Below are 27,763 nucleotides of genomic sequence, written 5' to 3'. Positions count from 1 at the left end.
ACTCAGAAGAGTTTTAAACAATACGAGAAGTGGGAATAAGGTTAATGTTAGCCGCTGTAATACTGAAAGACGGCATCGATTTCCAGGCTACTCTGGGTAGATTTCCTGCCCTAAGACATTGTACACAATTTACACCCAATGTGAACACTCACCATCAAACCAGCGCCTATCTTTTTCCGTTGGCCACGAGTGTGTGCGCGCTCACGTGGCGACAAGTGTGAACGCGCCAATAAGAGCGTGCTCAAATATATGTCAACACTCAGCATACCAAGCCGTGTGTGAGTAAATCAGCATGTGGGTGTGTGTGTCTGTGTCACTGGTAGTGTGCACACGTGTGTGTGTGTCTGTGTGTGTCAATGCAAGTGTGCGAGTGTGAGCAAACGCAAGTAACCCTCCCCTCGCCTAAAACATTTTCAACTTATAAATAAATATAAGTCAAACCATTTTTTTCCCCAATAACAATACATTTTTTTTAAAAAATCACAAAGTTTCCTATAAAGTGGATGAACGCGAATAATCTGCCCAAATCTCCTTTACACAGAGCGGAATCTCTGTGGACGGCGGGAGCTCCTCGCTCAGTGCCGGTGGGCTGGGGGTGGGGGTGGGTGGGGTGGGGGAAGGCAACGACTCTCTCTTGCTCGCTCCCGCTGACTGTCCGGGGACACTGCCGAGCTTACGTTACAAACCCAACAGGACACGGGCAGCTGTAACACCAAACCCACGGCTCATAAATAACAAGGCAGCCGTGTCGCTCGCATAAGACTCAACAAAACAAAACGGAACAGAAATAAATACTAAAACAGAAAGAATAAAACACGCTCTCTCTCCACATTTATATTAAAAAACACACTTAATAATCCTTTTCCTTTTGCGAAAAAAAGATTCCTTCAGTCAGAATGTCAACTGCCTGCAGTCTGGGTGGTGGGAGAGGTATTGGAGGGGGTTGGCGGGTGGGGGATGGAGGGGGTGGGGGCAATGGGGTGGGGGGGGGCGGGCAGGAGGCAGAGGTCACATCAGGCTGAGCCCCACACGCATGAAGTCACTTGAACACGTGATCTGGGGTGTGTCCCATTTGTGACTGCATGCTGGTTGGGGGGCTGGAGATTCCTTCCGACCAATCCGACATGTTGGAATGAGGAGAGGAGCTGGACCACTGGTCCGGGGATTCGGGGGAGGGGGTGAGGAAGGGGTGATCGGGGGCAGGGAGGTGGCGGCCTGGGGTGTTGTCCATGGGCGAGGTGTAGCTGTGTTGCGAGGGGGGGGTCAGGAATTGGGTGGTGGTCATGGACTGTCCCAGGGACGTGGGCAGCGAGGTCTGCAGGTGTTGGGGCTCTTGAGCGCTGAGGATTTGCAGCTGCTGGAGGTCCATCTGCCCCAGGTCCCCACTGCAGTAGGTTTGGCCGATGGGGTGCCCGTTGGCATTGGACATGGCGTTGTGTTGCTGCTGTTGTTGCTGCTGTTGCTGCTGCTGTTGTTGTTGCTGCTGCTGTTGCTGCTGCTGTTGCATGCTCTGTTGCAGCTGCTGCATCTGCTGCACTTGCATCATGTGTGGCTGAGAGAGCCGGGTGTTGGAGAGGCCTGGGTAGCTTATGATCTGGGAGAGCGAGGGGCTGTGCAGGGCGGGCATGATGCCACGCTGGAGCCCCGGCCCGGGCTGGTGCATGGCGGCGTGTGGTGGCATCGAGCTCTGCATGGGGTTGTACTGGTTCTGCACCAAGCCCGCCTGCATCCGCGACAGCCAATCGCAGGGGTTACCGATGGAGGCATTGCCGCCACCTCCCATACCCAGGGACATGGGGCCGTTGGTTAAGGCCGAGCTGCCGACGGTGGACATGTGCGACAGACGAGGGGGCACAGAGTCAAAGGTCATCCTGCCGCCCCCCAGCCCCAGCTCCTGGTTCCCGCTCAGGTTCAGATGAGTCACGTTCAGGTGCCCGTCGCTGGGCAGCCCCTGCAGGTGGTTGAGCTGGATGGAGGGCGACTGCTGGAACGGGGAGGGCATCAGTGGTGGCGAGGCCACGTCTGACATGTAGGCGTGAGGAGACTCCAGGGAATCCACAGGGGACAGCACGGCCGAGCTCTCCAGCAGAATCTTCCCGTCCTGGGACTTCTTCCGCTTGGCTTTGGCGTCCTTGGCCTCTTTGCCGTTGCCTCCGCCCAGACCCTTGCCGTTGGTTTTCCGTGCCTTTTTGCCCTGCGCTGTGGGCTTCATGTTGCCCAGGTAGGCGGTGGGGGAGCAGATTGGGGGCGAGAGGGTGGGGCCCCCGGGCAGGGCGGGGCTCCGCACCAGGTTGTACTCGTCCAGCAGCCGGACGATGTCATGGTGCATGCGGTCCTGGGCGATGTCCCGCGGAAGCCGGTCCATGTGGTCGGTGATCTCCCGGTTGGCGAAGTGGTCGAGCAGGATTTTGGCCGTTTGATAGCTGCCTTCCCTCCCTGCTAGGAAGAGCGGCGTCTCCTCCTGCTCGGCAAACAGGGAAAAGTGTCAGCCTCGCACCTGCACACCTCCCCCCTCCTCCCCAGCCACAGCGCAATCCTACCCTCAATCTATATGTCCACATGTGCCCCACTTACACTCATTTCCTGACTTTATCCATCGCAGACGAGAGGGAGAAGGAACCAGAGGTGTATGATATAGAAGGGGCGAAGGCTAGTGTGGAGTATAAACACCAGCACAGACTAGTTGGGCTGACTGACCTGTCTCAACACCGTATGCCTCTATGTAACCCACTACTCTCTACATCAACAGCTGAAATGTGTTTGGGGGCAACATAACTCCTTCCTGGAGCAAGGTGGGGGGTTGGGAGGAAGCTGGAAGGACAACCCTGGAAGAGGAGCAGTTTCTTATCCACGCTTCGCCAACGCCCTCCGCCATCCTTACCCCCCCTCCACCCCTTGCACCCCACTTAACCCTCCCCCTTGCTCCCCACCAAACCCCTCCTCGCTCGCCCCTCACCTTGTTGTCCTGCATGTCTTTATTGGCTCCGTTCTTCAGCAGCACCGCAGTGGCCTCCACGTTGTTCACAGCTGCGGCCCAGTGCAGGGCGGACTTTCCTACAGCACAAAATACAACGTATCAAGAGAGCAGAAACTCTCAGCCATCAACAATCCCCCCCACCCCAACCAACATGCCCCACCCCAAACCCTGCACCCTGCCCAAATCACCAGTCAATGCCCTGAGTCAGCACTTTCCGCCACAAGAGAGATAACAGGTGAGAAAGCCGTGGACCCCATACCAAAATCATCCACGGCGTTGACGTCAGCGTGGCAGTTCACCAGCTCCTCCACCATCCCCTCCACCGCCAGGCGGGCAGCCAGGATCAGAGGTGTTGTCCCATCGTGCATCCGGGCATCAAGGTCAGTGGCCCGGTTCCTGATCAGGATCTGCCGGGAAACGAGTCGGGAAAACAGGTCAGAATGTTCCCTGTTCGGGCCAGTGCAGGGTGGTGGTGGGGGGGGGGGGGGGCAGAGAGACCTTAATTCAATCACAAAATTCACTCTACAATATAACCTGTGAAGCGCTTTGAGAGAAGTCTGAACGACGTAATAAGGCCCTACATCAAACGCAATTATTGTCAAATCCTCACAAAAACCTGGCACTTGGTGTTGGTGGGGAGGAGCTGCCCTATTGGCTAGAGAGTAAAGCACGGTTGTGGGCATCGGGGGGTGGGGTTGAAGAGGTCAGGGTTATAATCAGTCTCTCCTGGTCCCCCCCACCCCTACCTCCCCCCCTGGTTAGCGCTGGAGAAAAATCAGCCAGGATTCCCAGCATCTAATCTAATCACCAAAACAGTGATGCTCCACTGCTCCACACTACGTGTGTTGGGGGGAGTCGGGTGATGTCAGAATTGGGGCAGCTGATGAGCTTTACTGTGTCTCTAACCCTGATGGTGGGGGTGGGGGGCACGGGTGCTGGTACCTGGAAGACCCCTTGCGCATCGGCTGCCACAGCGGCGTGGAGGGGGGTGCGGCCCATGGTGTCCTGCACGTTGGCATCGGCGCTGGCCTCCAGCAGGCGCTTGGCGGCGTCCGAGCGAGCGTAGCGTGCGGCCAGGTGCAGCGCCGTCTCTCCCGTGCGGTCCGTCTGGTTGTGGAGGTTCGCTCCCTGATAGATGAAATCGGAGATGACGTTCCCGGAGGCGTCGTCGCCCTCCTCCTCGCTGTTCCCAGTCTCCAGGCCCCCACCGCTGCACGAGGCGATCATCAGTGGCGTGAATCCGTCTGCACAGAGCGACACACAAAGGCTGCATCAGCTACACACATGTACTACGCATGTACGCATTACACGCCGCAACACGGAGTGTGTCGTACACCACAGGGGATATAAAAAAAAGTTGCGATAACTACTCGATTATCTAAAAAAAAATCGTATAATATCAATTAAGACTTAATTAGACATTGCTATGGTATCATGACTTTTTGGTCACCCTGTAGAAGGAGCCTCCACACCAACCCCCCACCCCCGTAACGCAGTGTTATACAGTTAAAACTTGCGCAAGTCTTATCTGTATCAATCGTTCAGTCGCCTAAGTCATACACGCACCCGAGTCCCATTCAGTTTCCCATCAAAACCACTTAGAATCGCTTGCACTAGTCGTATTGATCACCTCCTTGCCGCGGTTCAATGCGATCCCAATCCTTGCCGGTAAGTGTCAGGTCAAGACGCACTGAATGGCGGAGAAATGTAGTCTTGTTCCCCCCACCCCCACCGCGTGCGTGTTTACCGGCTGCTTTGGATTCCGCATGCTCATCGGTGATTACTACACGACTTGCAGTTTCCCTGCAACCCCAGCTGTTATATAATACACAGGATGCTGCACTCAGTCACACGGACGCTGTGTGGTTGTGACGTACCTGGGCCTCTGACGTTGACATCCATACAGTCGGAGTCGATCTCTCCCTGGGGTGGGGTCGGGGCCATGGACGGGATGCGAAGGTCGGCAGCGTCCAGGTGTTGCTGTGTCCACTGTCTGTGGTCAGTCTGGTCCTCGTGGTCTGAGAGAATTGTTTGATCATCGAACTGCGAGAGAGAACACAGGCGTCATTCCCTGTCTACCACAGGCTGGGCTGCACACGTGTACTTGTTCATCGTCCCCTCCGCTCCACCATTGATGGCCGTGCTTTCAGCCGCTGGAACTCTCCCCCTCAATCCCTCCACCTTGCCCCCTCCTTCCCCATCTTCAATTTGTGGCTGAAGACCTTCTCCTTCAACCGTGCTTACGGTCACCGCCCTATCTCCCCCTGGCTCGGCCTTGTGCTCTGGCACTGTCAAGCGCTCTGAGGCGCTAGCCTGCGTGATATAAAGGCTAGTTGTTGTTGTCTGTGTAGTTGGGTCGTGGTAGATGGGCGCTAAACCACGGGGATGGACGGAGCCTTTACCTTGAACCTCTTGTTGTCTGTGGGGTCGTCCTCAGCCCAGTGCTCATTCTGGTTGTCATCCATCAGAGCCCCGTCAGACGAGCTCTTCAGAGGCCTGTCAATCAAATCAAGGAATGAAATGGGTTTGTGTGCTACAGACACACAGTGAGAGAGAGAGAACGAGAAAGAGAGAGAGAGAAAGACAGACAGACAGACAGACAGACAGACAGAATCACCGAGCCACAGAGAGAGGGAGAAGCAAAAGAAATGAACAGTGAGAGATACACAGACAAAAATAATACGGAAAGACAAATAGATACACACACACAGAACAGGGATATATACATACACATACATAGAATAGACATACACGCAATAGACATACACACACAAAAACAGATACACAGTATATACGCACAAGAAACAGAGATAGACCCACACAAAAAAAATAAACAAATTCACACATGCATATGACTAGGGATAAAGGTCAAAATATATTAAAGAGAACCAGAGACACTGAGTAGTGCCTGTGGTCCTAGTCCTGCGGGGTGTGGTGGGGGTGCTGGCCGGGACCAAGTGAAGCCCCTGAGCCGAGCCCGACCACTTACTGATTCCCACAATAACCATTTCTGCTCCCGATCCAGCGCCCAACATGTCCGAGTACCTCACAGACCATTGCTGTCATGGACAGTGACTGAGGAACGTTAGCCAGACCAGGACACGGTGGGGTTGGGTGGTGGGGGGGGGGGGGGGTGGGAAACCCACTTCTCTTTTCCTGCAGCGCTGCAGAATCTTTCAACACCCGCCTTCCCGAATAGGCACCGAGGAGTGGAGCTGGGTTTGGAGAGCGCTGCGGTGAAGTTACCGGGGCGTGAAGGCGCTGATGTCCTCTCTTGGTTTAAATCATCACAAAACGGCAGCAGTTTACCGAGACGTGAGCAGTCGGCAACGAGGTGACAAGACACCCACTTACTTCAAGCCGACGGAGTCCTCCCCCACTGGCTCCCGCCGTTTCTTCTTGCTGGAGTCGGTCACTTTGAAGCCTTCGGGGAACCAGAGCTGCCCATGCTCCCGCCTGCGCTTCCGAGACACCAGGACCCCCACCCCGATACAGACCAGGAACAGCAGCGCGGAGACCACCACGTACATCGGGTAGAGGGTGGCGTTGGGGGCGATGGAGAAATCTTTACCTGGGGAGGGGAGAGAGAGAGAGAGAGAGAGAGAGAGGGGGTTGGGTGGGGGGGTCACAGAGAGAGAGAGAGTGGCTGCGTTAAACCGATGCGTACACACACGGAGCGAGTGTAAAACAGTGAGCGTTCGACACGGAAAGCGAATCCAGTCTGACGGCGAAACTCAGAACACATCTTCATTTATATGCCTGCGATCAGAGATGCAAAAAAAAAAAAAAACGCCCCCGACACTCCTCACAACCTCGGCTCGTTTTAAACTCCAGATCGAGCTGAACCCTACCCCCCCCCCCCCCACCCCGCACTCCCACCACCACCCCTCCCTCCACACTCCACTGCAAAGCAAAGGATTAGCAAATCATCAAATTATCCCGCTCGTATTAATCTGCCAAAATCTGGGGATTTCTGTGGGTCGACACTCTACAAAGGCAGCTCGTTCCCGGACTGGTAATCGATTCTTTTTTACTAATGATTTTCAACTGATAAGCTCTCACGCTAACCCCCTTTGAGACGTCTTAATTATACACTTCTGCAATGCATAGATCAGGAGGGTGGGGGTGGGAGGGGGTTACTTAAGAAGCGAGATGAAGAAACTCCCTTCTCTTTTCGAATAGGGTAATAGGATCTTTCCATCCACCTGAACAGGCACAGCCCGGATCTCGGTTTAGCATCTCGCCCCAACAATAACAGCATCTTGCATTCATACAGCGCTCCTCGCGCAGGGTACCGTCCTCGAGCGCTTGACAGTGGCGGAGGTGACCGTAAGCACAATCAAAAAGAAAGGTCTTCAGGCGCGATCTGAAGATGGGGAAGGGGAAGACAAGGCGGAGGGATTGAGGGAGAGTGTTACAGATATTTGGGGCGCAGTGGCTGAAAGCGAGGCCACCATTGGCGGAACAGAGGGCACGAGGGACAAGCAGGAGGCCAGGGCCAGTTGAGCGGAGGAGGCGGGTAGTGGATTGAGTAGGTCGGAGAGTTAGGGAGGTGCCAGGGCATGAAGGGATTTGAAGATGAGTGACAAGATCTGAAAATCGAAGATCCACCCCCCCTCCCCCCCCAAGGACAGATGGAGATAACTTACTCTTCACAACTTCAATGTCGTACGGGAACTGCAGGCTGCCCTGAGAGGCCATGGCTCCCAGGAAGGCGGCCACTTCGGTGGCGCTGGCAAAGCATTCGCTGAAGGTCTGGTAACATTGCCGGTTGTCGATCTCCAGGTACACGATGGAACTGTGGGGAGGAACCCAGTGGCTGTTAGCACATCCCACAACTGACCAACACAGCTTCAAATCCTCCCTGCCCGCACACTGAGAGAGACCGACACGGCGACTGAGAGAAGAATGCCACAGGTGTATCTCTTAACACACACTAGAAGAAGCCTATCTTGCCTGTAACTGTACCAACCCCATCTTGATATGCTTCCCAATCGGGGTGACTAATGTACATTCACGGTTCCCACGTGGTGCACAGAATTCCTACCCCCACAGTGAGGGGACCGGCAGCATTCAGTGCGCTTCCCAAAACCAGTCTCAGGGAGGCGCCCAAGTGCTCGGTGCACTGACTTACCCTTTGACCTCTTTCTGCTCCAGCTCGCGACGGGCTCGGGGGGTGATGGCGGTGTAGAGAGACCAGACACTGTCCGTCCCCGTTCCCCAGGCCGGCTCCCCCACAGACCGCTTGACGTGCCGCTTGTCCACCTCCTCCTCGTCCCCGAAGTAGGGGAGGATCATGTCGTCACCCTCCGGCTTCTTCTTGAACTTGAGGTTGGTGTGCAGTAACTTGCTGAGCTCCCGCAGGAAGCCCACAGACTCGTTCCGTAGCTGCTGGGGTGGCACCAGCACAATGACCACCAGCGTCCGGTCCGCCAACTTCTCCGGCTTGTCGTTGGCGCAGTCCAGCCCGTCCCACTCACACTCCATGTTGTTGCAGCCTTGGTCGCAGTGTCCATCCCCATAGTGATCCCTGCAATACTGGTCATACAGGGGGCTGAGGAAAACAGGCCACGGAACGAACATGGTCAAAGGAGGAATCCAACTCCTGCCCCCCGCTCCCACAGACAGACAGTGCTCTCAATGGGCAAGCTATTACACCCCGGCAGTTACCCCAACGCACACACTGAGGTTCCCAAGCCTTGGCTCTTGCCATCCCGCTCCTAACACTTTCCAGAATCGGGTAAGTTGGATGAGTCCCTCCAGGGAGAGAGAGCGCATTCCATTCCAACAATCTTTCTCTTGAGATTCCCACTGAGATTCCCTGGTGTAGGTGGGATACGTGGAATTCCAAGTTTGGGTTTGGAGACTCTTCAGCACGGGGATGGGTTTTCGCAAGTTCAGATTGCTTCTGACCCCGGGTAGCAGCCCCCTCCTCAGTCTCCTGCCCCGCCCCTGTGCCCCGTATGCATATCCCTCGGCCCGCCCCTCTCCCACCCTTCACCCCACCGCCCCCCACGCCACCGAGCCCCTCCCCGGCTGTCACTCACTTGCAATGCGACTCCAAGCTCTGGCAGTCGAAGCCGTCGTACAGGCAGCCGGGGGTGTTGCACTGATCGTCGCACCGGTTGTTGGCGAAGTACCGCCAGCACTGGAGCGAGAGCGAGCAGTTCTGCCAGGGGTTGTTGAAGTTGAGGGAGCAGTCGCCGCCGTCCCAGTGACAGGCGTGTGTGTTGCACCGGGCGTCACACAGCCTGTTCCCAGCCAGCATCGCGCACTCCGACACCTCACAGCTCACGTCCTGGTCGGGGGGCAGAGTGATGTCCTGCCCCTCGCCCCCCACAAAGCTGTAGTCCAAGATGAAGCACTGGAGGCCGTTGAATAGTGGGGGGCAGCGGCAGTGGTAGTAGGGGGCGGTGGGCCTGGGTTCGCAGGTGCCGCCGTTGTAACAGGGGTTGACCTCGCAGTGGCTGTTGGTCGGGAACTGGCACTCGGGGCCGGTGAAGCCGGTGGGGCACAGGCAGTGGGTGGTGCCGTGCCGGTAAACACACGTGCTCCCGTGTGGACAGTGCAGGGCTCCACACTGACTCACCTTGTTCTCACACGTGGCCCCGTCGTAACCCTGAGACACAGGACACAGAGAGGCTCAGCCACACGCAGTGACACACGGCGACACAGAGTGACACACGGCGACACACGAGTGACACACGGCGACACAGAGACACACGGCGACACAGTGACACACGGCGACACAGTGACGTGGTGTGGTACTCACAGGAGGGCAGCGGCAGATGAATCCGTATGCTGTATTCCCGGCCACGGCGCAGGCCCCGCCGTTGCGGCACGGCCGGTCCTTACACCCATCAAACACCATGTCACACCGATGCCCTGAAACACAGCAATCACCGCAGTCAGCACTAACTGTATGGTGGGGAGGGAGTGGTCTACCTGAGCCCAGAGGGTTGGGATCAGAGAGGGGTAGAGGGCAATTGGGAGTGGAGGAGGGAAGATGGCTTTGGTTTACCAACAACAATTTCTATAGCACTGCTCAGGTAGGGGAGCATCTCGGGAGCAACCGACAGTGGCAGAGGCTGACGCCGAGGCATAGGGAAAGGGGAGGTGACCACTCGTTCAAAGAGGAAGGCATTCTGAAGATGGGATCTCATCTGAAGGACAGTGTTCCCACCCCAGACCACCACCCAGCCCCCACACCCCCTTGCGCTGTGCTGGAGTGTGAGCCGCAGATGAAGGTGTGACGGTCAGGGTTGGGCAGGGGCTGACCTGTGTAGCCGGGCCGACACTCGCACTTGTAATCGTTAACCAGCTGGACGCAGTTTTGGGTGCCGCGGGCGTCACAGGGGTTGGACAGACACTCGTTGACGTCTCCCTCGCAGTGCTCGCCCACGAAGCCAGCCAGGCAGATACAGCTGTAGCCCCCCACCCTGTCCACACAGCGGCCTTTGTTGAAGCACTTGCGCTCGTGGCTGTCAGGGTCCCCAAAGGGCGCACAGTCGTCCACGTTGATCTCACAGTGAACGCCTGTGAGAGAGAGAGAGAGGAAGGGGGTCAGGACCCAGCGCCAGAGTGGTTTCAGCCTGCCCCACCAACCCACCGGAAATATACCCCCCACACTCACACACAGCCTGCCTCCCCTCCATATATACCCCTCCACACACACACAATGGGGGTGGGGGAGGAAGGGAGAGTGGGGGGGAAGGAAGAGTTGGGGGGGGGGAGGAGGGAGAGCGGGGTGGGGGAAGGGAGGGAGGGAGAGTGGGTGCAGGGGGAGGCTGATACCTTGTGTGCCCCGAGGGCAGGAGCACTTGTAGGTGTTGATGAGGTCGATGCAGGTGCCCCCGTTCTCACAGGGCTGCGAGAGGCACTCGTTGATCTCCTCGGAGCAGTTGATGCCGTGGTACCCGGCCACACACTGTCAGTGAGAGAGAGAAAGAGAGTCAGACAGGCTCAGCACCAACCACACACACACACACACACATGTAGTCACCCCGGCCAGCCCAGACCTCACCCGCAACCTCCCCCACTCCCCCAGTATGCCTGTTCCGCCATTCTATAAGATCATGGCTGATATGTACCTCAACTCCAATTAGCTGCCCTTGCCCCATATCCCCTGATATACCCTGACCTAACAAACATGTATCCACCTCAGCCTTGAAATCGTGAATGGATCCAGCCATAATCCACAGCCTTTGGGGAGAAGAGAGCTTCAGATTTCCACAACTCTTTGTGTGAAAAAATGCTTCCTGATTTCACTCCTAAATGGCCCAGCTCTGGATTCCCCCACCAGAGGAAACAGGTTCTCTGTAGCGTCCCCTATCGAATCCCTCCATTTTTTTTTAAATACCTCAATGAGATCAACCCTCAACCTTCTAAACTCAAGGGTGTAGTGACTGTGTATCTCTGGACAAACGCGGCAGCCATTGTAGCCTTCGTGCAGGATAGAGTCTCGGATAAACGGCTATTATCTTGGGCTGCGTGGCTGGGGGCAGGCGCTGGGTTGGTGCGGTGTGGACAGACCTGGCAGGAATAGCCCCCAAGGTAGTCGGTGCAGGTGGCAGCGTTGTGGCAGGGGTTGGGGGAGCACTCGTTGACCTGCTCCTCGCAGTAGCTGCCGGTGTAGCCAGCCTGGCAGCGGCAGTGGTGTGTGTTCCCGGCGTCGAGGCACAGCCCGTTATTCCGGCAAAGCTGCTCCACGTCCACACCTGCACAGGACAATCATCATCATCACAATAATAATCCTCGTATTTGATATAACGCCTTCTCACGTCTTTGAAAACGTCTCAAAACAGTTCACTTTGGTTTGATTGTGTATATTTGTGGGCGAAATCGTGGATTTACGTAACCAATTATTTTTAAGAAAAGGAATTATTACGCCCAGAGGAGCGATACGTCAATTGACTAACAACTGGATTCCTACTTAACTGCGAGGTAAACGGAGGCGTGTTGGGTAAGGCAACTTGCCTAAGGTTTCAGCCCACCCGGGAATCGAACCCGGGACCTCTCGCTTGCGAGGCGATTGCTCTACAGGACTCAACAACAGCAAGAAATCACATTTGTATAGCGCCTTTCACGTCAGGAGGGCTCCAAGGTACGGGACAATCAACCCAACTCCGGGGAGACGCAGGCTGGAGGTAAGAGATAACCTGTTCAGTTACATACCTTGCTGCTTGGCGGCCACCTGGCAGGACACGCTGGGCACGTCACAGTACAGGCCGGTCCAGCCACTCTGGCACCCACACCGGTACGTGATCCCCGTCTGCCAGCACGTGCCGCCATTCTTACACGGCGACGAGTCGCACCAGCGCACCAGGTTCTGGGGAGAAACCGGGGCAAAAAAAACAGAAAAAAAAAATCAGTCGAGATCACGCGAGAACACTGCCACGGAACAGCAGACGCTCCGAACACGCTTCACAGATACACTGAACACGATCTACACAAACATTAAACACGCTTCCTGCACGCATCGAACAACACACTACGCACACACACTGTACACGCTCTGCAAGCGCCAACCACGCTCTGTGCATGCACTGAACACTCTTCAAGCGGACACCAGGAGGAACACCCTTCTCTTTTTGGAATTAGGGTCTTTTAGGGTCCACCTGAACAGGTCACCGGTGGGGCCTCGGTGTAATGTGTGAGCTGGGGCACGAGTTACTGACCTGACAATTGATCCCAGTGTAACCCTGAGGGCAAGTACATTTGTAGGTGCCGTAGCTGTCCTGGCAGGTGCCCCCGTTCAGGCAGGGCCGGGAGTCGCACTCGTTGATATCGTGCTGGCAATAGTTGCCGGTAAAGCCAGCGGGACACAGGCAGCTGAAGGTGTTGATCCCGTCCACGCAGGTCCCACCGTTAAAACAAGAGCTGGAAGAGAAGGGGAGGGGAATAAATACACTGCTTACGCCGCTTCCCCCATACAGCCAGAAACAAACAAGCCCCGGGAAAGGAGCTGCGAAACGCTTTATCCAGCGCTAGATTGGAAAGGAATGGAAATGGGTCAGCTCTTGTTCCGACAACTTCTGATACTCATCCCTCTACCTCTCCAGCATTTCCCCTCCTGTATGGGATACAACACCCCCCCCCCCCCCCCCGACTCACCCCCCAGCGGATCCAGTTCAAGATCCACGTTCACACCTTTAAAATCCCTCCACAGTCTCTCCCCACCCGACCTCTGCCACCTCCTCAAACCGTGCCCACCTGGCTGCCGCCTTCGCTCAGCGGACACCAGCCTGCTTCACGTTCCCCGCCCCGCCCGCCCGCTCATGGCCCTCCGACTCATTCGCTCCCTCATCTCGAAACGGACATCGTTGACCATGCTTTTAGTCATCTCTCTCCTTCCCAGTGTCCCCTCCCCCCGCGACTCCTACCCCCAGCTCGCATGCCAAGCCAGGACTGTTGAGAGCTCTGAGACCTCCTGCTGAAGCAAGATGGCTTCTGTTGCTAACAGTAACCAAAATGGCTGGCACCTTGAGTGTGGGGGGCGGGGGGCTGAGGGGGGAGAAAGATGGCTGCAGTCAACGACTTCAAGCCCCAACTTTGTGCCAAAGATCACACCCGGACCCGATTGCTAATTATTGTTCGAGATTAGCACATGGAACGTGGTATGTAACATCCCATGTTTAACGCCCGTGCCGACGTGTTTGACAATTAGCGAGCACCGTGCTGGAGGCTGGAACTGGACGCTCGCTTACCTCTCTGTGCAGTCGGGAGCGTTGTTCTCGCAGTGGATGCCGCTGAAGCCGGGAGGACAAGTGCAGGTGTAGCTGTGCACGCAGTCCGTGCAGTTGGCCCCGTTCTTGCAAGGGTTGCTCGCGCACTCGTTGATGTCCTCCTCGCACTTTGGACCCCGGAATCCGAGCAGGCAGGCGCACACAAAGGTGTCAACGCCGTCCGAACAGGAGCCGCCATTGTGGCACGGATCTGTGAGAGGAGCGGGCAGGTTAGCACCATTCCCTCCGGGGCACGTGGCAGCCAAGCTCCGTGGCCAGCGCAGAGCAGGGAGAGAGTAACGGGGGAGGTGGGCTGGTATGGCCCTGTGACTCACAGCTGCGTTGGGGCCTGGATTGGAGATGATTTATGTCTGGGTCAGGGGTTGGGTTAAGGGGGTTTGTTTGGAGTCCTGGAGGTCAAGGTCATGCCTTGGTTGGGGTGGGGAGAGGGTGTCGAGTTGGGTTCGTGATTGGGTCTGGGGTGGTGGTTGGGTCGGGGATGGGGTCATGTTCAAAGCCAGGGTCAGTGTCTGCATCAGGATCATGGCTGGGTTGGTGGAGGGGGGGTGGTGTTGAGTTGGGGTCTGTAAGATTATATTTGTGACGCTTAAATTTTTTTTAAGACATCTAATTACAGGTCGAGTGGGGGGGCGGGGGTGGGAGGGGGGTTGGGATTGTGGCTGGGTTGGGTGGGCGGGTGTTGGGATGGGGTGAGGGTCCATCTCCTACACGAGAGTCACTTACTGGGCTGGCAGTCGTCGATGTCAGTCTCACAGTTGAGGCCTGTGTAGCCCGGTTTACAGCTGCAGCTGTGGCCTCCCATCGTGTTCTGACACGTGGCGCCATTCTGACATGGACTCTTAACACACTCGTTGATGTCCTTCTCACACGTTTGCCCTGGAGAGAGACAGAGGGACACTCACTGGAGGAACGACAGAATCCCGACAGATTATGTGTCAGATAGACACTCCGAGCTGGTCTCGGCCAGTGTAGGCCTGTTGGATTGGTGAGGGGCTGGTACCCGCCATTACCTTGCCATCCCTCCGGACACACGCAGGAGAAGTTCTCGTAATCGTCGGCCTCTCTGCACTGGCCGCCATTTTTACACGGGTCCTCGGAGCATGGAGCCAGCACGTCCTCGCAGTTCACTCCTGAAACAGGGAGCATTCCCACGGTTACACGGCCTGTGCAAGTGGGCAAGGCCAACAAACCCCAGAGCTCCGACACTGAAAACCAGGTCTTTGCTAATCGCCCGTAAAGCGGAGCACCACTTGATTCTCGCTCTGCTCAGGCTCAGCCTTTGCTGTTCCTGGTGTAGCCACCAGGAGGGGCTGGTTGCCAACACTCGGACCTTCTCGAAATACATAACTGGTCCGAGGGTACGGGGAAAGTGGACGAGCAACAAACAGCCATCACCTATAAATCCCCTCACACCCGAGCACTTCCCCATCTCTCCAATCTCCTCCTGTCCCCCCTCCACCGCTCCCCTAACCCCCTCCATTAGGATAAGTTGGGCTTGCTGCATGTCCCCGCCTGCTCCGCGCCACCATTGGTGGCCATTTCTCCTGCGCCCCAACACCCCAGCAAAAAATACCTCTGGAACTCCCTCCCTCTATCTCACTCCCTCTCTTGTGTGTCTTCACGTTTTGCTTCAAAACCCATCTCTTCCCGACGAAAGGCGCTGTACCAATATAATTATTTGTTGTTGTCATTGTTCTTCCACTGCGACCGTAGCCACCTCCCCCCTCCTCCCACTCATTGACAGGCTCCGAGGCGTCACTGTAAGTGCCGGGCGCTGTGTAAATGTGAGCTGCTGCTGTTGTTGTTGTTGTGCGAGGAGAGACCGTGTCTAATGCAGTCCCGTCACTGCCATTCCCAGCACTCTATCTTTCCCTGGAGCCTTTTCCTCTCGTGTTTCCAAGGAAACCTGCGCTGGGACGGGAAGCTCACCAGCTTCCACCAATTGTCCGGCATTCCTGATCCGTGAGGCCAGGCAGCCAGGAAGACGTCAGGAGTCATGTCTCTCCCACCCCCCCACCCCCAACCCCCCACCACCACCTCTCAGTCTTTGGTCACCGGAAAAACAGTGTTTTTTCCGATTGAGTCAGGGAAAAGTAAACACAGGAGCTGGAGGAGTAGGGGGAGGGGCGGGGGGGGAAGAGGGGAAGGGGACGGGGAAGAGGCAAGGGGCGGGGGTGGGGGGGTTTGCCTCTCTCCCCCACCCCCACTGCTGCCCATCACTGCATAGACACTCACAACAGGAAAGAACTCAGAGCCAAGCCCTCAGCACAGCTGTTTCGATGAAACATTTTGTGAATCAGTTGGAACCACAGAAACAAAACCCACAGCCGGTAGCCATTCGGCACATCGTGTCTGTACAAATCCTGCCTCCCTCACTGCACTGCGGCTCACTGCTTACTCTCAGACCATTCCTGCTCTCTCTCTCTCTCTCTCTCTCTCTCCATTCCTGCCTCGTGAGGTGAGACATTAAACCCAGCTCCTGTCTGCGCCGGTCGCTAGAAGATCCCGGGACATTTTTTTGGAAAAGAGAAGGGAGATTTCCATCCCAGAGTCCCTCCAACTCGCCCCCCTCCTTCCTCGTCTTGAAACCGATCTCTTCAATCTTGCCCTCTGCCACCTTTACCCTCCCTGCCTCTGCCCCCCTCCCACCCAGTTGAAGCACACTCCTAGCACGAAAGGCGATGGATAATGTAACTTGTTATTGTAGGACAGCAAAGTGCATTATAATAATCCTTACACGTGATATAGCACCTTTCACATTGGGAGGTTATCTTTAAGCGCTTCAGGAATTACTGGAAAGTGTGGTGACTGTGTATTTTGTAGATGAACGCAGCCATGGATTGAGTGGTCGCTTACGTCCACCTGAACAGGCAGACGGGGCTTCGGCTTCATTCTAAAGGACGGTACCTCCGACAATGCAACTCTTCCTCTAGCACTGCGCTGGAGTGTCGACCTGAGGACTTGTGAGTTTCAGATCCCCGTGGGGCTTGAACCCACAACCTTCCGACTCAAGAGGCGAAAGTGCTACCGGCGGAGCCGGGCTGGCACATTGGAAGGAGAGTTTAGACTTTGAGAGTGTGAGAGTGTTACCTGTGTAAGGCAGGACACAATTACATTTGTATCCAGCCACGTCGTCAATGCAGCTGCCCTGGTTCAGGCACGGGTTGGATGCACACTCGTTGATGTTGGTCTGGCAGTTGGGTCCTGCGGGGAATCAAATGGAGAACGTCTCAGCCCACGAAGGGATTGGTGGGGGGGGTGGGGGGTGGGGGGCGAAGCTCAAACACTGATCTGGTCACTGAGTGACCCAGGTGGAGATTACGAGCAAAACGTGTGGAAATCCACGCGTGAAACACGTGAGAAGTCACGCGTCAGGAGCCCCCATGCCCAAGCATAATCCGTGGGCGAACGTGAGCCGCGCGGGGGGGGGGGGAATCTTGCGTGAAGCAGGTGCGAACGGTGTGCAAGCCACGTGTAAGCAGTGTGGAAACGTGTGCGCGCAGAGGGAATCGCCTTCATTACGGATCACTGAAATAGTAATAATAATAATCCTTGCATGTGATACAGCGCCTGATCACGTCTTCGAGACGTCTCCAAGCACTTCACGGCATACACTGTAAAGTGGAGTGACTGTGTATTTTGTGGTTTGCCACAGGTTCTGCGGCTCTTACCCCTGAAGCCCAAGCGGCAGGCACACACGTAGCCGTTGTTCATGTCGGTGCAGGTTCCTCCGTTGCTACACGGCAGCGACATACACTCGTTGATGTTCAAGTTGCAGTTGGTGTCGCTCCAGCCCGGGTCACACTCACACTTATAGCTGAGAAAAGGCAGAACAAGGGAACGCTCTATGAGATCCTGTGCTTCTTGTGAAAGCCCCCCCCCCCCCCCCCCAACCCGGTCGCAGCTCGGAATATCTCACTCACACGTGAGACCACCGCAGTCAGTAAGCGATGAACCGGGGGATTGTCGCCAGGACAATAATAATAATCACAAGCGTAATCATAATAGCAACAACTTTCAAAAAGGGAATTGGATAGGAAGTTTGAAGAGGGAAAAAATTTGCACAGATATGGGGAGGGAGTGGGGCTGATTGGGTGGGCGGCTCTTCCAAAGAGCCGGGCACAGGCACGATGGGCCGAATGGCCTCCTTCTGTGCTGTAATGTTCTAGGATTCTCCTAGTCGCTTTGCCTGTTCAGGTGGATGTTAAGGATCTGGGATCGCAGTTCGGGGCCTCGGGTTAACATCTCGCCCGAAGGACAGAGCCACAGGCTGAGATCGGAGACCTGACGGACAGGAGGAGGACATTTAACAGAGGACTTGACCCGCGATCGGCGTCCACGTCACGTACCCATTGACGGCGTCACTGCACACGCCGTGGATGCAGGGGTTGCTGTTGCACTCGTTGACCTCGGACAGACACACCAGGTCGTCGTAACCCTTGGGACACAGGCAGGAGAAGCCATTGATCATGTCCTTGCATGTCCCGCCATTGCGACACGGGTTTGAGGCACACTCGTCCACGTTGACATTACACATGGGCCCTGGGGACGTGACACAAGGAAACCTTTACAGCGCTTCATCACAGCGATACATTGCAAAGCCCCGCGCACACTGCTGGCCATCATTGTCACTGTCCGTGAATACATGTGCAGATATGTGTAGGTGCGTGTGTGTAGGTGTGCGTGTCCCTGAGGCCAAACTTGCCCCGATTTGAGTTCACCTACATGAGGTGAGAGGCCTGACACACGTGAGTGCCAGACAGACGCTCCTGGGAGACAAAGCCAGGTTGACGCCGAACTGTATTAGCCTCAACGTGTTATTGTTCCCACGATTCACTCCACCTTAAATCACCCCCGAGTTACCTCGGACCCACCAGCCTCACACAGTGCTCCCCCCCTCCCCTCCCGTCAAATCAGGCCACTTTCTCTTATTACCTCCGTGAGTCAGTGCAAGAAACACAACGCTGCCCGGCCAGGTACAGAAAGCCGATACCCCTGAGAACCCGACGCCGACATTCAGCCTATTCACTGAGTTGGCGACATTCACCAATCTCCCAAACACACACTCAGTCTCACTGACACAACACTCAGTTCAGAAGCACCAACCCCCCCCCCCCCCACCCCCCGTGCTCTCACCTCCCACCCTCCCACCAAATCCCTCCGCTCTCACCCCCACCCCGCTCTCCCGACTTCAACCTCGCCACCTCTCCCTCAAACATCTTCCCTTCCCCCACCACTCGCTCCCCGTTCTTACCCACCCTCACCCCGATCTGTGCCTCAGGAGCCTGAAAGAGGGAAGCATAATAGCAAAACGCTCTTACAAAAAGCAAGAGCTCGCTATAGATTAGTCTCATGAAAGAGATTGTAATATAATCCGGGACATTTTGTGGTGAGCAGTGGTGCCGGGATCTGGGCTCTTTAACACACACAGACCCACACACACTCACAGTTAATACAGTAACTGTAGAGGGCACGAGACCCGGCTCCTCGGGAACCGTATGTTAGCCCCAGAGAACGTCTCATTACCCATACCTGTGTGCGTGTGTGACAGAGCGAGCGCGAGAAAGAGAGGGGGAGTGTGTGTGTGTGTGTGTGTGTGTGTGAGCGCGAGAGTGTGGGAGAGTAAGTGGGAGAACGAGTGCATTTGAGAGAGAGTGGGAGTCAAAGTTTGGGTGAGTGCGCGAGAAAATGAGTGTGGAGGGAGAGGGTGACTGTGTCGGGAGGGAGGAAGTGAGTGTGGAGGGAGGGAGTGTGGAGTGAAGGAGTGTGGAGGGAAGAAGTGAGTGTGGAGGGAAGGGTAGGGGCGGGCTCTGACCTGAGTACCCTGGCTCGCACACGCAGTCGTAGCTGTTGATCTGGTCGATGCAATTGCCGTACTCGCAGGGGTTACTGGCGCAATCATCCAGGTTCGTCTCACAGTTCACGCCTGAGATTCCAAAGAGAAAGACATAAGTTTTCTCCACGACAACAGTCACGTCAGTCACACAAAAGCCCCCAAAATCTATCCGCACGATGTTTCCCCTCACCAACTCCTGCCCCTCTTCTGAAGCCACTGACTCACTGGATGTCTTCCGCTCCATCGCTGACGCCTTTTCCTCAGGCCTGAGGCAGGAGTCAGGGCAGGAGAGGGGCAAATGGAGCCTCAGTCCCCGGTACGGCCCCAAACGCCAACCCTAGCTGAGTGAGCAGTCGTGGGGGAAGATACAGAAGCGAGTCAGAGGGGAGGGGATGTGGGGAGAGAGACAGGGGTGAGTGAAGTACCTTCAGTGCCCTTCAGACAAGAGCAGGTGTAGCCGTCCACACGGTCCTGGCAGGTGGCCCCATTGAGGCAGGGCTGGCTCTGACACTCGTTGATGTTGATGTCACACACGCGGCCGGTGTAGCCCGGGTTGCACAGGCACTCGAAGTTGGCGATGACGTCCTTGCACGTGCCATAGTGACAGGGATCCTGTTCGCACTCGTTCACGTCAGTCTCGCAGTGCGTGTCCTCAAAGCCTGAACAACAACAACAAATTAGATCTGTGCAGCGCCTTTCACGTCAGGAGGACGTCCCAAGGCGCTGGACCGTCGGGGATCTGCACCTGAGCTGGTGGTTGGGATCAGCAGGAGTGGACGGTGAGTAGGGTAAGGGCTGGGAGGGTGACCGAAGGCACGGTCTAAGAGGAGGGCCTTGAAACGGGGGTCTTGAATGAAGCAAGGGAGGAGGCGAGGTGGAGGGACCGTGGGATGGAGTCCCAGAGGGTGGAGGGTAGAGAGGCTGAAGGTCTTTCCCGTTGGGAGGACGTCCCAAGGCGCTGGACACGCAAAGAGCAGGCGGGTAAGTCATAATCTGAGGCAGGTTTGAGTGTGCTCAGTGCCCCAACATTGGGGCGGTCACCAAGGTCACAGAGAGAGAGAGAGTACAGAGGAGAGCCCAGTGCAAGAGGTCTGAGAAATGAGAAACGTGGTCTTTTTTCACTCAAACAGAAACCTTTGAGAGGAGACCTGGTCGAGGTCTTTCAACACAATGTTCAGAGAGAGAAGGACAGAACAGATGAGACGCTTTTCTCAAAGAGAGAAGAATGGTCCGGTACCTTCCGCACACTCGCAGTGGTATTTATTGGGTCCGTCCACGCAGCGGGCGCCATTCTTGCACGGCGTGCTTGCACACTCGTCCACGTCGATCTGACACAAGTGGCCGTTGAACCCTGCAGAGGTCAAGTGACAAAAGTTGCGGGTCAATCACAAGCCATGCGGGGGTGGGGGGGGGGGGGTGGAAAGACGGGGCGCGCACTCGCTGGTGGCGAGGGGAGGAGCCCGAGGAGAGGATGGCAATGATACGCCCATCAGGGCTATCAGCACGTCAGTATGTTTGGGGTTTGCTGGTATTGCCCACAAAATATACAGTCAATTCACTTTACAGTGTATTCTGTGAAGAGCGAAGAGCTTTGAGACGTCTGGAAGACGGGATAAGACAAGAATTATTATTATTATTATTGTTGTCAAGAGTTTGGCCGAGTGCCTCCACTCGCACGCCTCTCGCTCTGGTGATGACGAGGACTGAGATGCATTCCCATGTGAGAGGCACTGTGTGCAAGCGGAGGTTGACTGTGGAGCCTTCCGCTCCCCCCACACCCACCCACCCCCCCCCACCCCCCCCCCCCCACCCCCACCCCCTCACCCACAGCAACACATTCAGGAGAGATTTCCATTTTGCATTCCGCCTGTCCCACAGTCACTACACTTTACAGTGAATCCTGTGAAAGGCCCCGAGACATCTGGGAGACATGATAAGGACGCTGTATGAATGCAAGGATTTTCCCTGTCCTCTCCGGGTCTTGTCCGTCTCGCCCTCAGCCCCAGACTCTGTGTGTGGGGGTGGGGGTGGGTGGGGGGGGTGAGTGGGGGAGGGGTCGGTGGCAGGGGGAGTCACGGTCTTTGCCCTTTTTGTAAAATTGAACATCTTCACGGTTGCGTTCGCCGTCTCCGCGGCAACGGTGCTCAGGGGGAACCCAAGCGATGTGCTGACCCCGAGCTGAAAGGAGCTGGAATTCCGACGCTCAGCCACACCGAAGGCTTTGCCAACTTCAGAAAGACTCCCAATGATTAACTGTCTGTTTGCTCTAAGCCCCGGCCTCACCCCGGCCAATCCCCTCGGCTCCCAGACTTCACATTCATTTAACGTTCTGACTGCATTTCCACCGGCCACGGAAAAATACCCCTGAACGTCGGCCAGCGCTCCAGCGTGTACCTCACTCTTACCATTCTGACCCCTTTTTTGCTCGCTCCGGCCCTCTACTGCGCTAACTGGTCAGGTACGGTGCGCTGTGGGCGGGGGGCGGGGGGGGGGGGGGGGGAGAGAGCAGGAGCTATAACGTCCGCTCTAATTTACACAGTATTCTGACCCCCATCTCCTCAGAATAGTAATGATCTGTTTAAGCTCACGCTTTGAAATCCTGAGATGTCTCAGGCTGCATGTCTAAGATCTTAGCTTTACTTCTTGCTCACCGCCCCCCCCCCCCCCCCCCCCCCCACCACCCACCCCTCTCTCTCTCTTTGGCCTGCCTCTCACCTCTCTCTCTCTCTCTCTCTCTCGCACCAGCCTCACATCTCTCTCTCCCTGTCTCTCTCGCACCCCCCCCCCCCTCACTGCCTCACACCTCTCTATCTCTCTCTTTCTCCCCCCATCACGCTCCCATGCCCTCTCGCTCCCCACTCACTTTCTCCCTCTCTTGCACCCCTCACGACCCCCACCCCCCAAAGTATTTAGCCTGTGAGAAACTAAGCCGACGAGTGGGGGTGCGGGGAGAACAACAGGGAGCCTGGATTCTCTCTATGTTGGTTGGTCTCAGGACAGTCAGATTGATGCTCCAATAATAATCATCATCTTTGCATCTGAAACAACCTCGTGTTGGGAGGTCGCTCAGAGAGCTTCACGGGATAATACTGTAAAGTGCAGTGACTGTATATTGTGTAAGCGAATGTGGCGGGCAACGTCCCACCAATAGCCACGGAATGGAGCGTGAGTCCAGTTATATTTGGGGGATTGTTGGCCAGGACACCGGCAGAGAGAGAGAAACCCCATTCTCTTTTTGAATAGCGTCACGGGATCTTTAACGTCCACCTGAATACGGCCGGACAGGACCTTGTTTAACGTTTCACCTGAAGGACGGCACTTCTGACTATTCAGCGCTCCCCCACCACCACACAGGAGTGTCAGACCAAACAGTAACCCACGTCCCCTGGGCTGCAAACTACAATCCTCTGACTCAAAGGCAGAGAATGACTGAACCAGCCCGACACAACCTGGAATTATATAGCTCTCTTCACGTAGAATAATAAGTGTGTGTGTGTAGATGTGAGTGAGGGCGGTGGTGGGGGGGTGTGAGTTTGTGAAAAATTGAGCGTAGAGTGAGAGAGAACACTTGAGTGTGGGGGGTGGGGGAAGTGAGAGAGAGAGAGAGAGAGAGAGTGTGTGGGGAGGGGTAGAGGAGAGGAAGAGATTTCTACCTCGAAAAACCCAACAAAGAGTTTGGATTTCGCGATATCCAGGGAGACGATTAATTGACGGCTGCTACAGCCCGGAATATTCTTGAGCGGATGCACAAAGAAAGACTCGACTCTTTTGCCTGTGTTATGTTCCCGCGGCTGCTCTGAGGTTGCTGTGAGCACGCGCTGCGGGCTGTCAGTAGCTGGAGGCCGTGGGGAGCGAGGGGAATTGGTAAAGCCTGCCCGTAGGTCGGGATTACAGACTGCCTCAATTTCAGGCAGAGAGGAAGCGGCTATTGAGCGCTCGCTCACCTGAGGGGCATTCGCACTGGAACTCGTTGATCTTGTCGATGCAATTACCATTATTCAGACACGGGTTACTGGCACATTCATCGCTGTTTATGTCACAGAAAATCCCTTCGTAACCTGCGGGGGGTTTTTTTAAAAAAAAAAGGCAGAAATACACGTGAGAGGAGTCAACTTGCTTTTGCACCTATTTTGGTGGTAGGTGGTGGGGGTTGGGGGTCGGGGGTGTGGGGGGCGCGGGAGGAGAGGTGAGGTAGGTAGGGTTCCTCTGGGGATTGTGTAACAGGACTCCAATCACTTCTATCTCGTAGCGTGATGCCAGGAGGTGTAGACGTGTGCGCATATATGTGTACATGTATACATATGTGCGTGCGTGTGCATATATGTTTCTGTGTGCATGCGTGTGCACGTGTGTGCGCATGTGTGTGTGTGTGCGCATGTGCGTGTGTTTGCGCATGTGCATGTGTGTGTGTGCGTGCGTGCATATGTGTGTGCGTGTGCACCTGTACAAGTGAGAGCGGGCGCACATGTCGCTTGTGCGTGATTGCACACGCGTGTGCTTTTGCTTACTGTGAATGAGATTAGGGCTATAATGCCCCCACGAGGATGCGGGGCCTGGGCTGACGGGGCAAGGCAGGTGGGGTGGGGGATGAGGGTCTGTCACTCACCGGACATACAGATACACTGGAATTTGCCGATCAGGTCGAGGCAGGTGGCTTCGTTCTGGCAGGGGTTGGACATGCACTCGTTGAAGTCCATCTCACAGCGCGGCCCGTGGTAGCCCAGGGGGCACAGACACTCGAAGGAGCCCAACGTGTTGATGCACTTACCCGAGTGCTCACAGGGGTTGGCACCTGGCGGAGAGGCACACAGCACGGAAATGGTCAATCTTCCTCCCGACCAACACACACACACTAAACACACAGTAGTAACACGCAAGTGATTGGCTCATCACACGGTAGTAATACGGAAGTGATTTGCTTGTCATGTGGTGGGTCACATGGTAGGAACACGCAAGTCATTTGCTAGTTACACGGCAGTAACACATGAGTGATATACACCGGTAACGATGATAGTCACACACTGATGACATACTAGTCACACAGTAGTGCCATGCTAGTCACTGGATTAACCCATTGCATAGACCATGAGGATGCCCTTATCTTGCTCTGCGCCTGATCGCTTATCTCCCTACAAACGTCACTCAGTTACTGATGAATGGAGGGAGGGGAAGCAAACAGTGCAGGAAGTCTTGCGTCACCGGGAGGAAAAATACTGGGAGTCCATCACGAGGGATAAGATAACTGCCTTAGACAATGGCCTGGATGAGGCAGTCAGGGTGGGATCTGGCAGGGCAGGTCATGTCTGATAAAGCTGCGCAGCATATATCTGAGACAGTCACTGAGTGCTGGACAGGGGCATCCGTAGATGTGGTTGCTATGGATAAAGTTCCACATAAGAAACTATTGAGTGTAATCCAGGAGTTGGAGGGAACACTGAGACACGGAGAGGAGATTGGTCGGGGCCAGAAGGGATAAAGGGCAAGTTCTCTGATTGATGGCCAATGACAAGTGGGGTTCCTGAGGCCTCAGGGCTGGGACTCAGCTACTCCCAGTATAGATTATATACATTACATAAATCATAGATTGCATAAATAACCTTGTCTGAAGGGACAGAGAGTTGTATATCTAAGGAAAGAAATGACAGAGCGGGTGAGCAGACAAGTTCCTGTGATCATGGGCTCCAGAACGAGACATAATGTAAACATGAGAGCAAGATCTGTAAGTGGTGAAATCAACATTTTCTTTCCTCGGCGAGCTGTGGGTTTGTGGAATTCAAATGACTAGCAATACAGAGTCACTGGGAGTGCGTAAGAAGGATAAATACTTGGCTGTGAGGTTATCAGAGTATGTGGAGAAAAGGTGAACGGCTTTGAGGTACAGATCAGCCAAGGTCTGAGACAATCACAGAGCAGGCTTGAAGGACTGAATGGCCTCCTCCTGTTCCTATGTTGATCCAGCCCCCATCCGTTCCTCCTTCACCCTGACTCTATCCCCATGTATCTGCCTTGGGGAGGGGAGGGGCAGACATCAGTGAGAGCTGGAGTGAGAGAGAGAGAGAGAGAGAGAGGAAGAGGAAGCGAGAGAGGGAGGAAGAGACTGAGTGAGGATAAGAGGGATGGAGAGAAGGAGTAAGGGGGGAAAGAGAGAGGAGAAAGGAAAGAACATAGAAATAGGAGTAGGCTATTTAGCCCTCAAGCCTGCTCCACCATTTTAATAAGATCATGGCTGATCTTTACCTCAAGTCCAGGTACCGCGTTTGCCCCATATCCCTCAATACCTTGAACTAAAAAATATCAGAGAGGATGAAGGATGAGATAAAATGGAGACTGTTTTTACCTAGAGAACACTCGTCGTCATCCTGTTTGCAGGCAGCTCCAGAGTAGCCGACGGGGCAGGTGCAGATGGCCATCCCGTTGACGGGGTTGGTGTCACAGTTGGCCCCCTCGTGGCATGGGTTACTGATGCACGCGTCATCCAAGTGGCACAGCAAACCTGGAGCAAGCAAGCAGCAAAAGCGGACCTCAGCCCAGAGCAGCTCCACAAAGCAAAGCCCTCCCAAACCTACCTCCACCAGGGTCAGAGTCCTCAGGCCTGCTCCCACTGGGGCCTGGTCACAGCACAGGCCTCTCCCCCCCCCATCCCCGTGTCCGTGCAGGATATACTGTAAAGTGCAGTGACTGTGTATTTTGTTGGCAAAACGCTCAGCAGTGTCCCACAACCAGTCGTGGATTGGTGGGGGGAAGGGTGGGGGGCGGATCTTTGACTTCTTTGCCACATGAACAGCTGCAGTGGTCAACCCCCGACTTGTGCTCACCCCTCTGTGCTAACCCCACCCTTGTGCTCAGTCCCCCTTGTGCTCCCCACTCTGTGCTCAGCCCCCACTAGTGCTCAATGCTCCCTGTACTCCCCCAACCCTGTGCTCCCCCACCCTGTATTCTGTCCCCACCCATTTGCTCACCACGGTCAGTGGCAACAAACGCCGTGGAGCAAAGGGGTTGAAGTCATTTTCCCCCCCGCACCACCCTCCCACCCCACCTTCCGGCCGCTGTGCCCATGCTGCGAGACCTACCAGTCTTGCCGTGGGGGCACTCGCAATAAAAGGAAGCAACGCGGTCATGGCAGGTGGCACCGCTGTAGCACGCGGCGTTGGCACAATCGTCAATGTTCTCACTGCAGTCGTCGCCAGTCCAGCCGTTCACACACACACAGTTGTAGCCGCCGTTGCTGTTGTGGCACGTGCCCCCATTCTGGCAGGCATTGGGCTGCAGCTGGCACTCGTCCACGTCCTCCGTGCAGAACTGGCCTGTGGGTGGGGGGGGTGGGGGAAGGAGGGGAGAGAGAGAGTGAAGTTACTCTTTTACAACTTACAGTCCTTCTGATAACTGTGACTTGCACTAACATGGGACCTGTCATACCTACGTGGGGCTACGAGGAGAGGTAGAGGGAAGCATTTCCGGGGGTTAGTGGCGGAGGAACTGACTGCTTGGATCCCGATGGTAGCGGGGAGGGGAGGGCGTGGGGGTAGGGGAATGTGGAGCAATCCTGTGGGGGAGGAGAGGGTAGAAGATACAGGGAGTGGATGGGTTTGTAGATGAGGAACAAGGATCTTGAAATCGACCCACTGCGAGACGGGGAAGTTAGGAGGCGATTTCAAGTGCCTGCACCCCAGCCCCCAGACTGCAGTCAGGATTCCAGAAAGTATCAGGATCACGGTAAACCGCAGGGAACTGGTGGGCTTTGCTGGACTGCAGCCGAGGAAGTGGGGGGGAACGAGCCTTACCTGTCCATTCTGGGGGGCACTGGCAGTTGTAGGTGTTAACTCCGTCCACACATGATCCTCTGTTCTGGCAATTGTGAGCGGGGCAGTCATCGATATTCACTTCACAGTGTTTCCCGGAAAAACCTGAGAGAGAGGAGGACGGTGGTCAAGTCGACGGATTCCATCTTCGAGTGGCCTCTGGGCCCTAATGGAACGCCAGCTGTAACCTTTACCGTGTCAAACACGGAAACCAAGGACTCGGGAGAGCTCCCAACAAAACTCATTGAGGAACGAGAACAGTGTGTGTCGAATGGTGGACAAAATGAGTTTGATTTGCAGTGAGTCAACAACAACAAGTTGCGGTCATACAGCGCCCGTCACGCCAGACTGCGCCTCGGAGCTCTTAAACCAGGGCATGAGGTCCTGGAATAGCTGGTAGCAAAGG

At 55.6% G+C, this 27,763-nt stretch overlaps 1 protein-coding gene across 1 annotated transcript; it reads right to left on the bottom strand.

The window, feature by feature from the left end:
• Window positions 1-981: 981 nt before the first annotated feature.
• On the bottom strand, window positions 982-19,802 carry LOC103184734 (notch receptor 1). The gene is made up of 23 exons (XM_042337425.1): window positions 19,538-19,802; window positions 18,072-18,264; window positions 17,394-17,539; window positions 16,813-16,926; window positions 14,733-14,852; window positions 14,446-14,598; window positions 13,684-13,912; window positions 12,655-12,856; window positions 12,152-12,305; window positions 11,510-11,694; window positions 10,772-10,904; window positions 10,256-10,513; window positions 9,750-9,862; window positions 9,025-9,596; window positions 8,112-8,531; window positions 7,627-7,775; window positions 6,332-6,548; window positions 5,380-5,473; window positions 4,855-5,020; window positions 3,920-4,221; window positions 3,237-3,384; window positions 2,957-3,054; window positions 982-2,461 (listed from the first exon to the last, which is right to left on the bottom strand). The coding sequence occupies exons 1-23, from the start codon at window positions 19,800-19,802 to the stop codon at window positions 1,040-1,042; spliced, it is 5,853 nt and encodes a 1,950-aa protein (XP_042193359.1). The 3' UTR covers window positions 982-1,039.
• Window positions 19,803-27,763: the final 7,961 nt, after the last annotated feature.

Source organism: Callorhinchus milii, unplaced genomic scaffold (genome assembly GCF_018977255.1).
Source record: "Callorhinchus milii isolate IMCB2004 unplaced genomic scaffold, IMCB_Cmil_1.0 Scaffold8, whole genome shotgun sequence".
Classification (NCBI taxonomy): Eukaryota; Metazoa; Chordata; class Chondrichthyes; order Chimaeriformes; family Callorhinchidae; genus Callorhinchus; species Callorhinchus milii.
Note: the sequence above shows the minus strand (reverse complement) of the source record. Positions and strands in the feature narration are given on the sequence as shown.

Bases quoted from the DNA above. Each gene is read 5' to 3' on its own strand.
- LOC103184734 (XM_042337425.1), bottom strand. From the start codon at position 19,802: ATGGAGCGGAAGACATCCAGTGAGTCAGTGGCTTCAGAAGAGGGGCAG. The intron at 10,905-11,509 runs GTCTGTCCACAC...TCTCACTGACAG, and splicing joins TTGGGGGCTATTCCTGCCAG to TGTGTGGCCGGGTACCACGG. The intron at 10,514-10,771 runs GTATCAGCCTCC...TCTCTCTCACAG, and splicing joins CTGCCCTCGGGGCACACAAG to GCGTTCACTGTGAGATCAAC.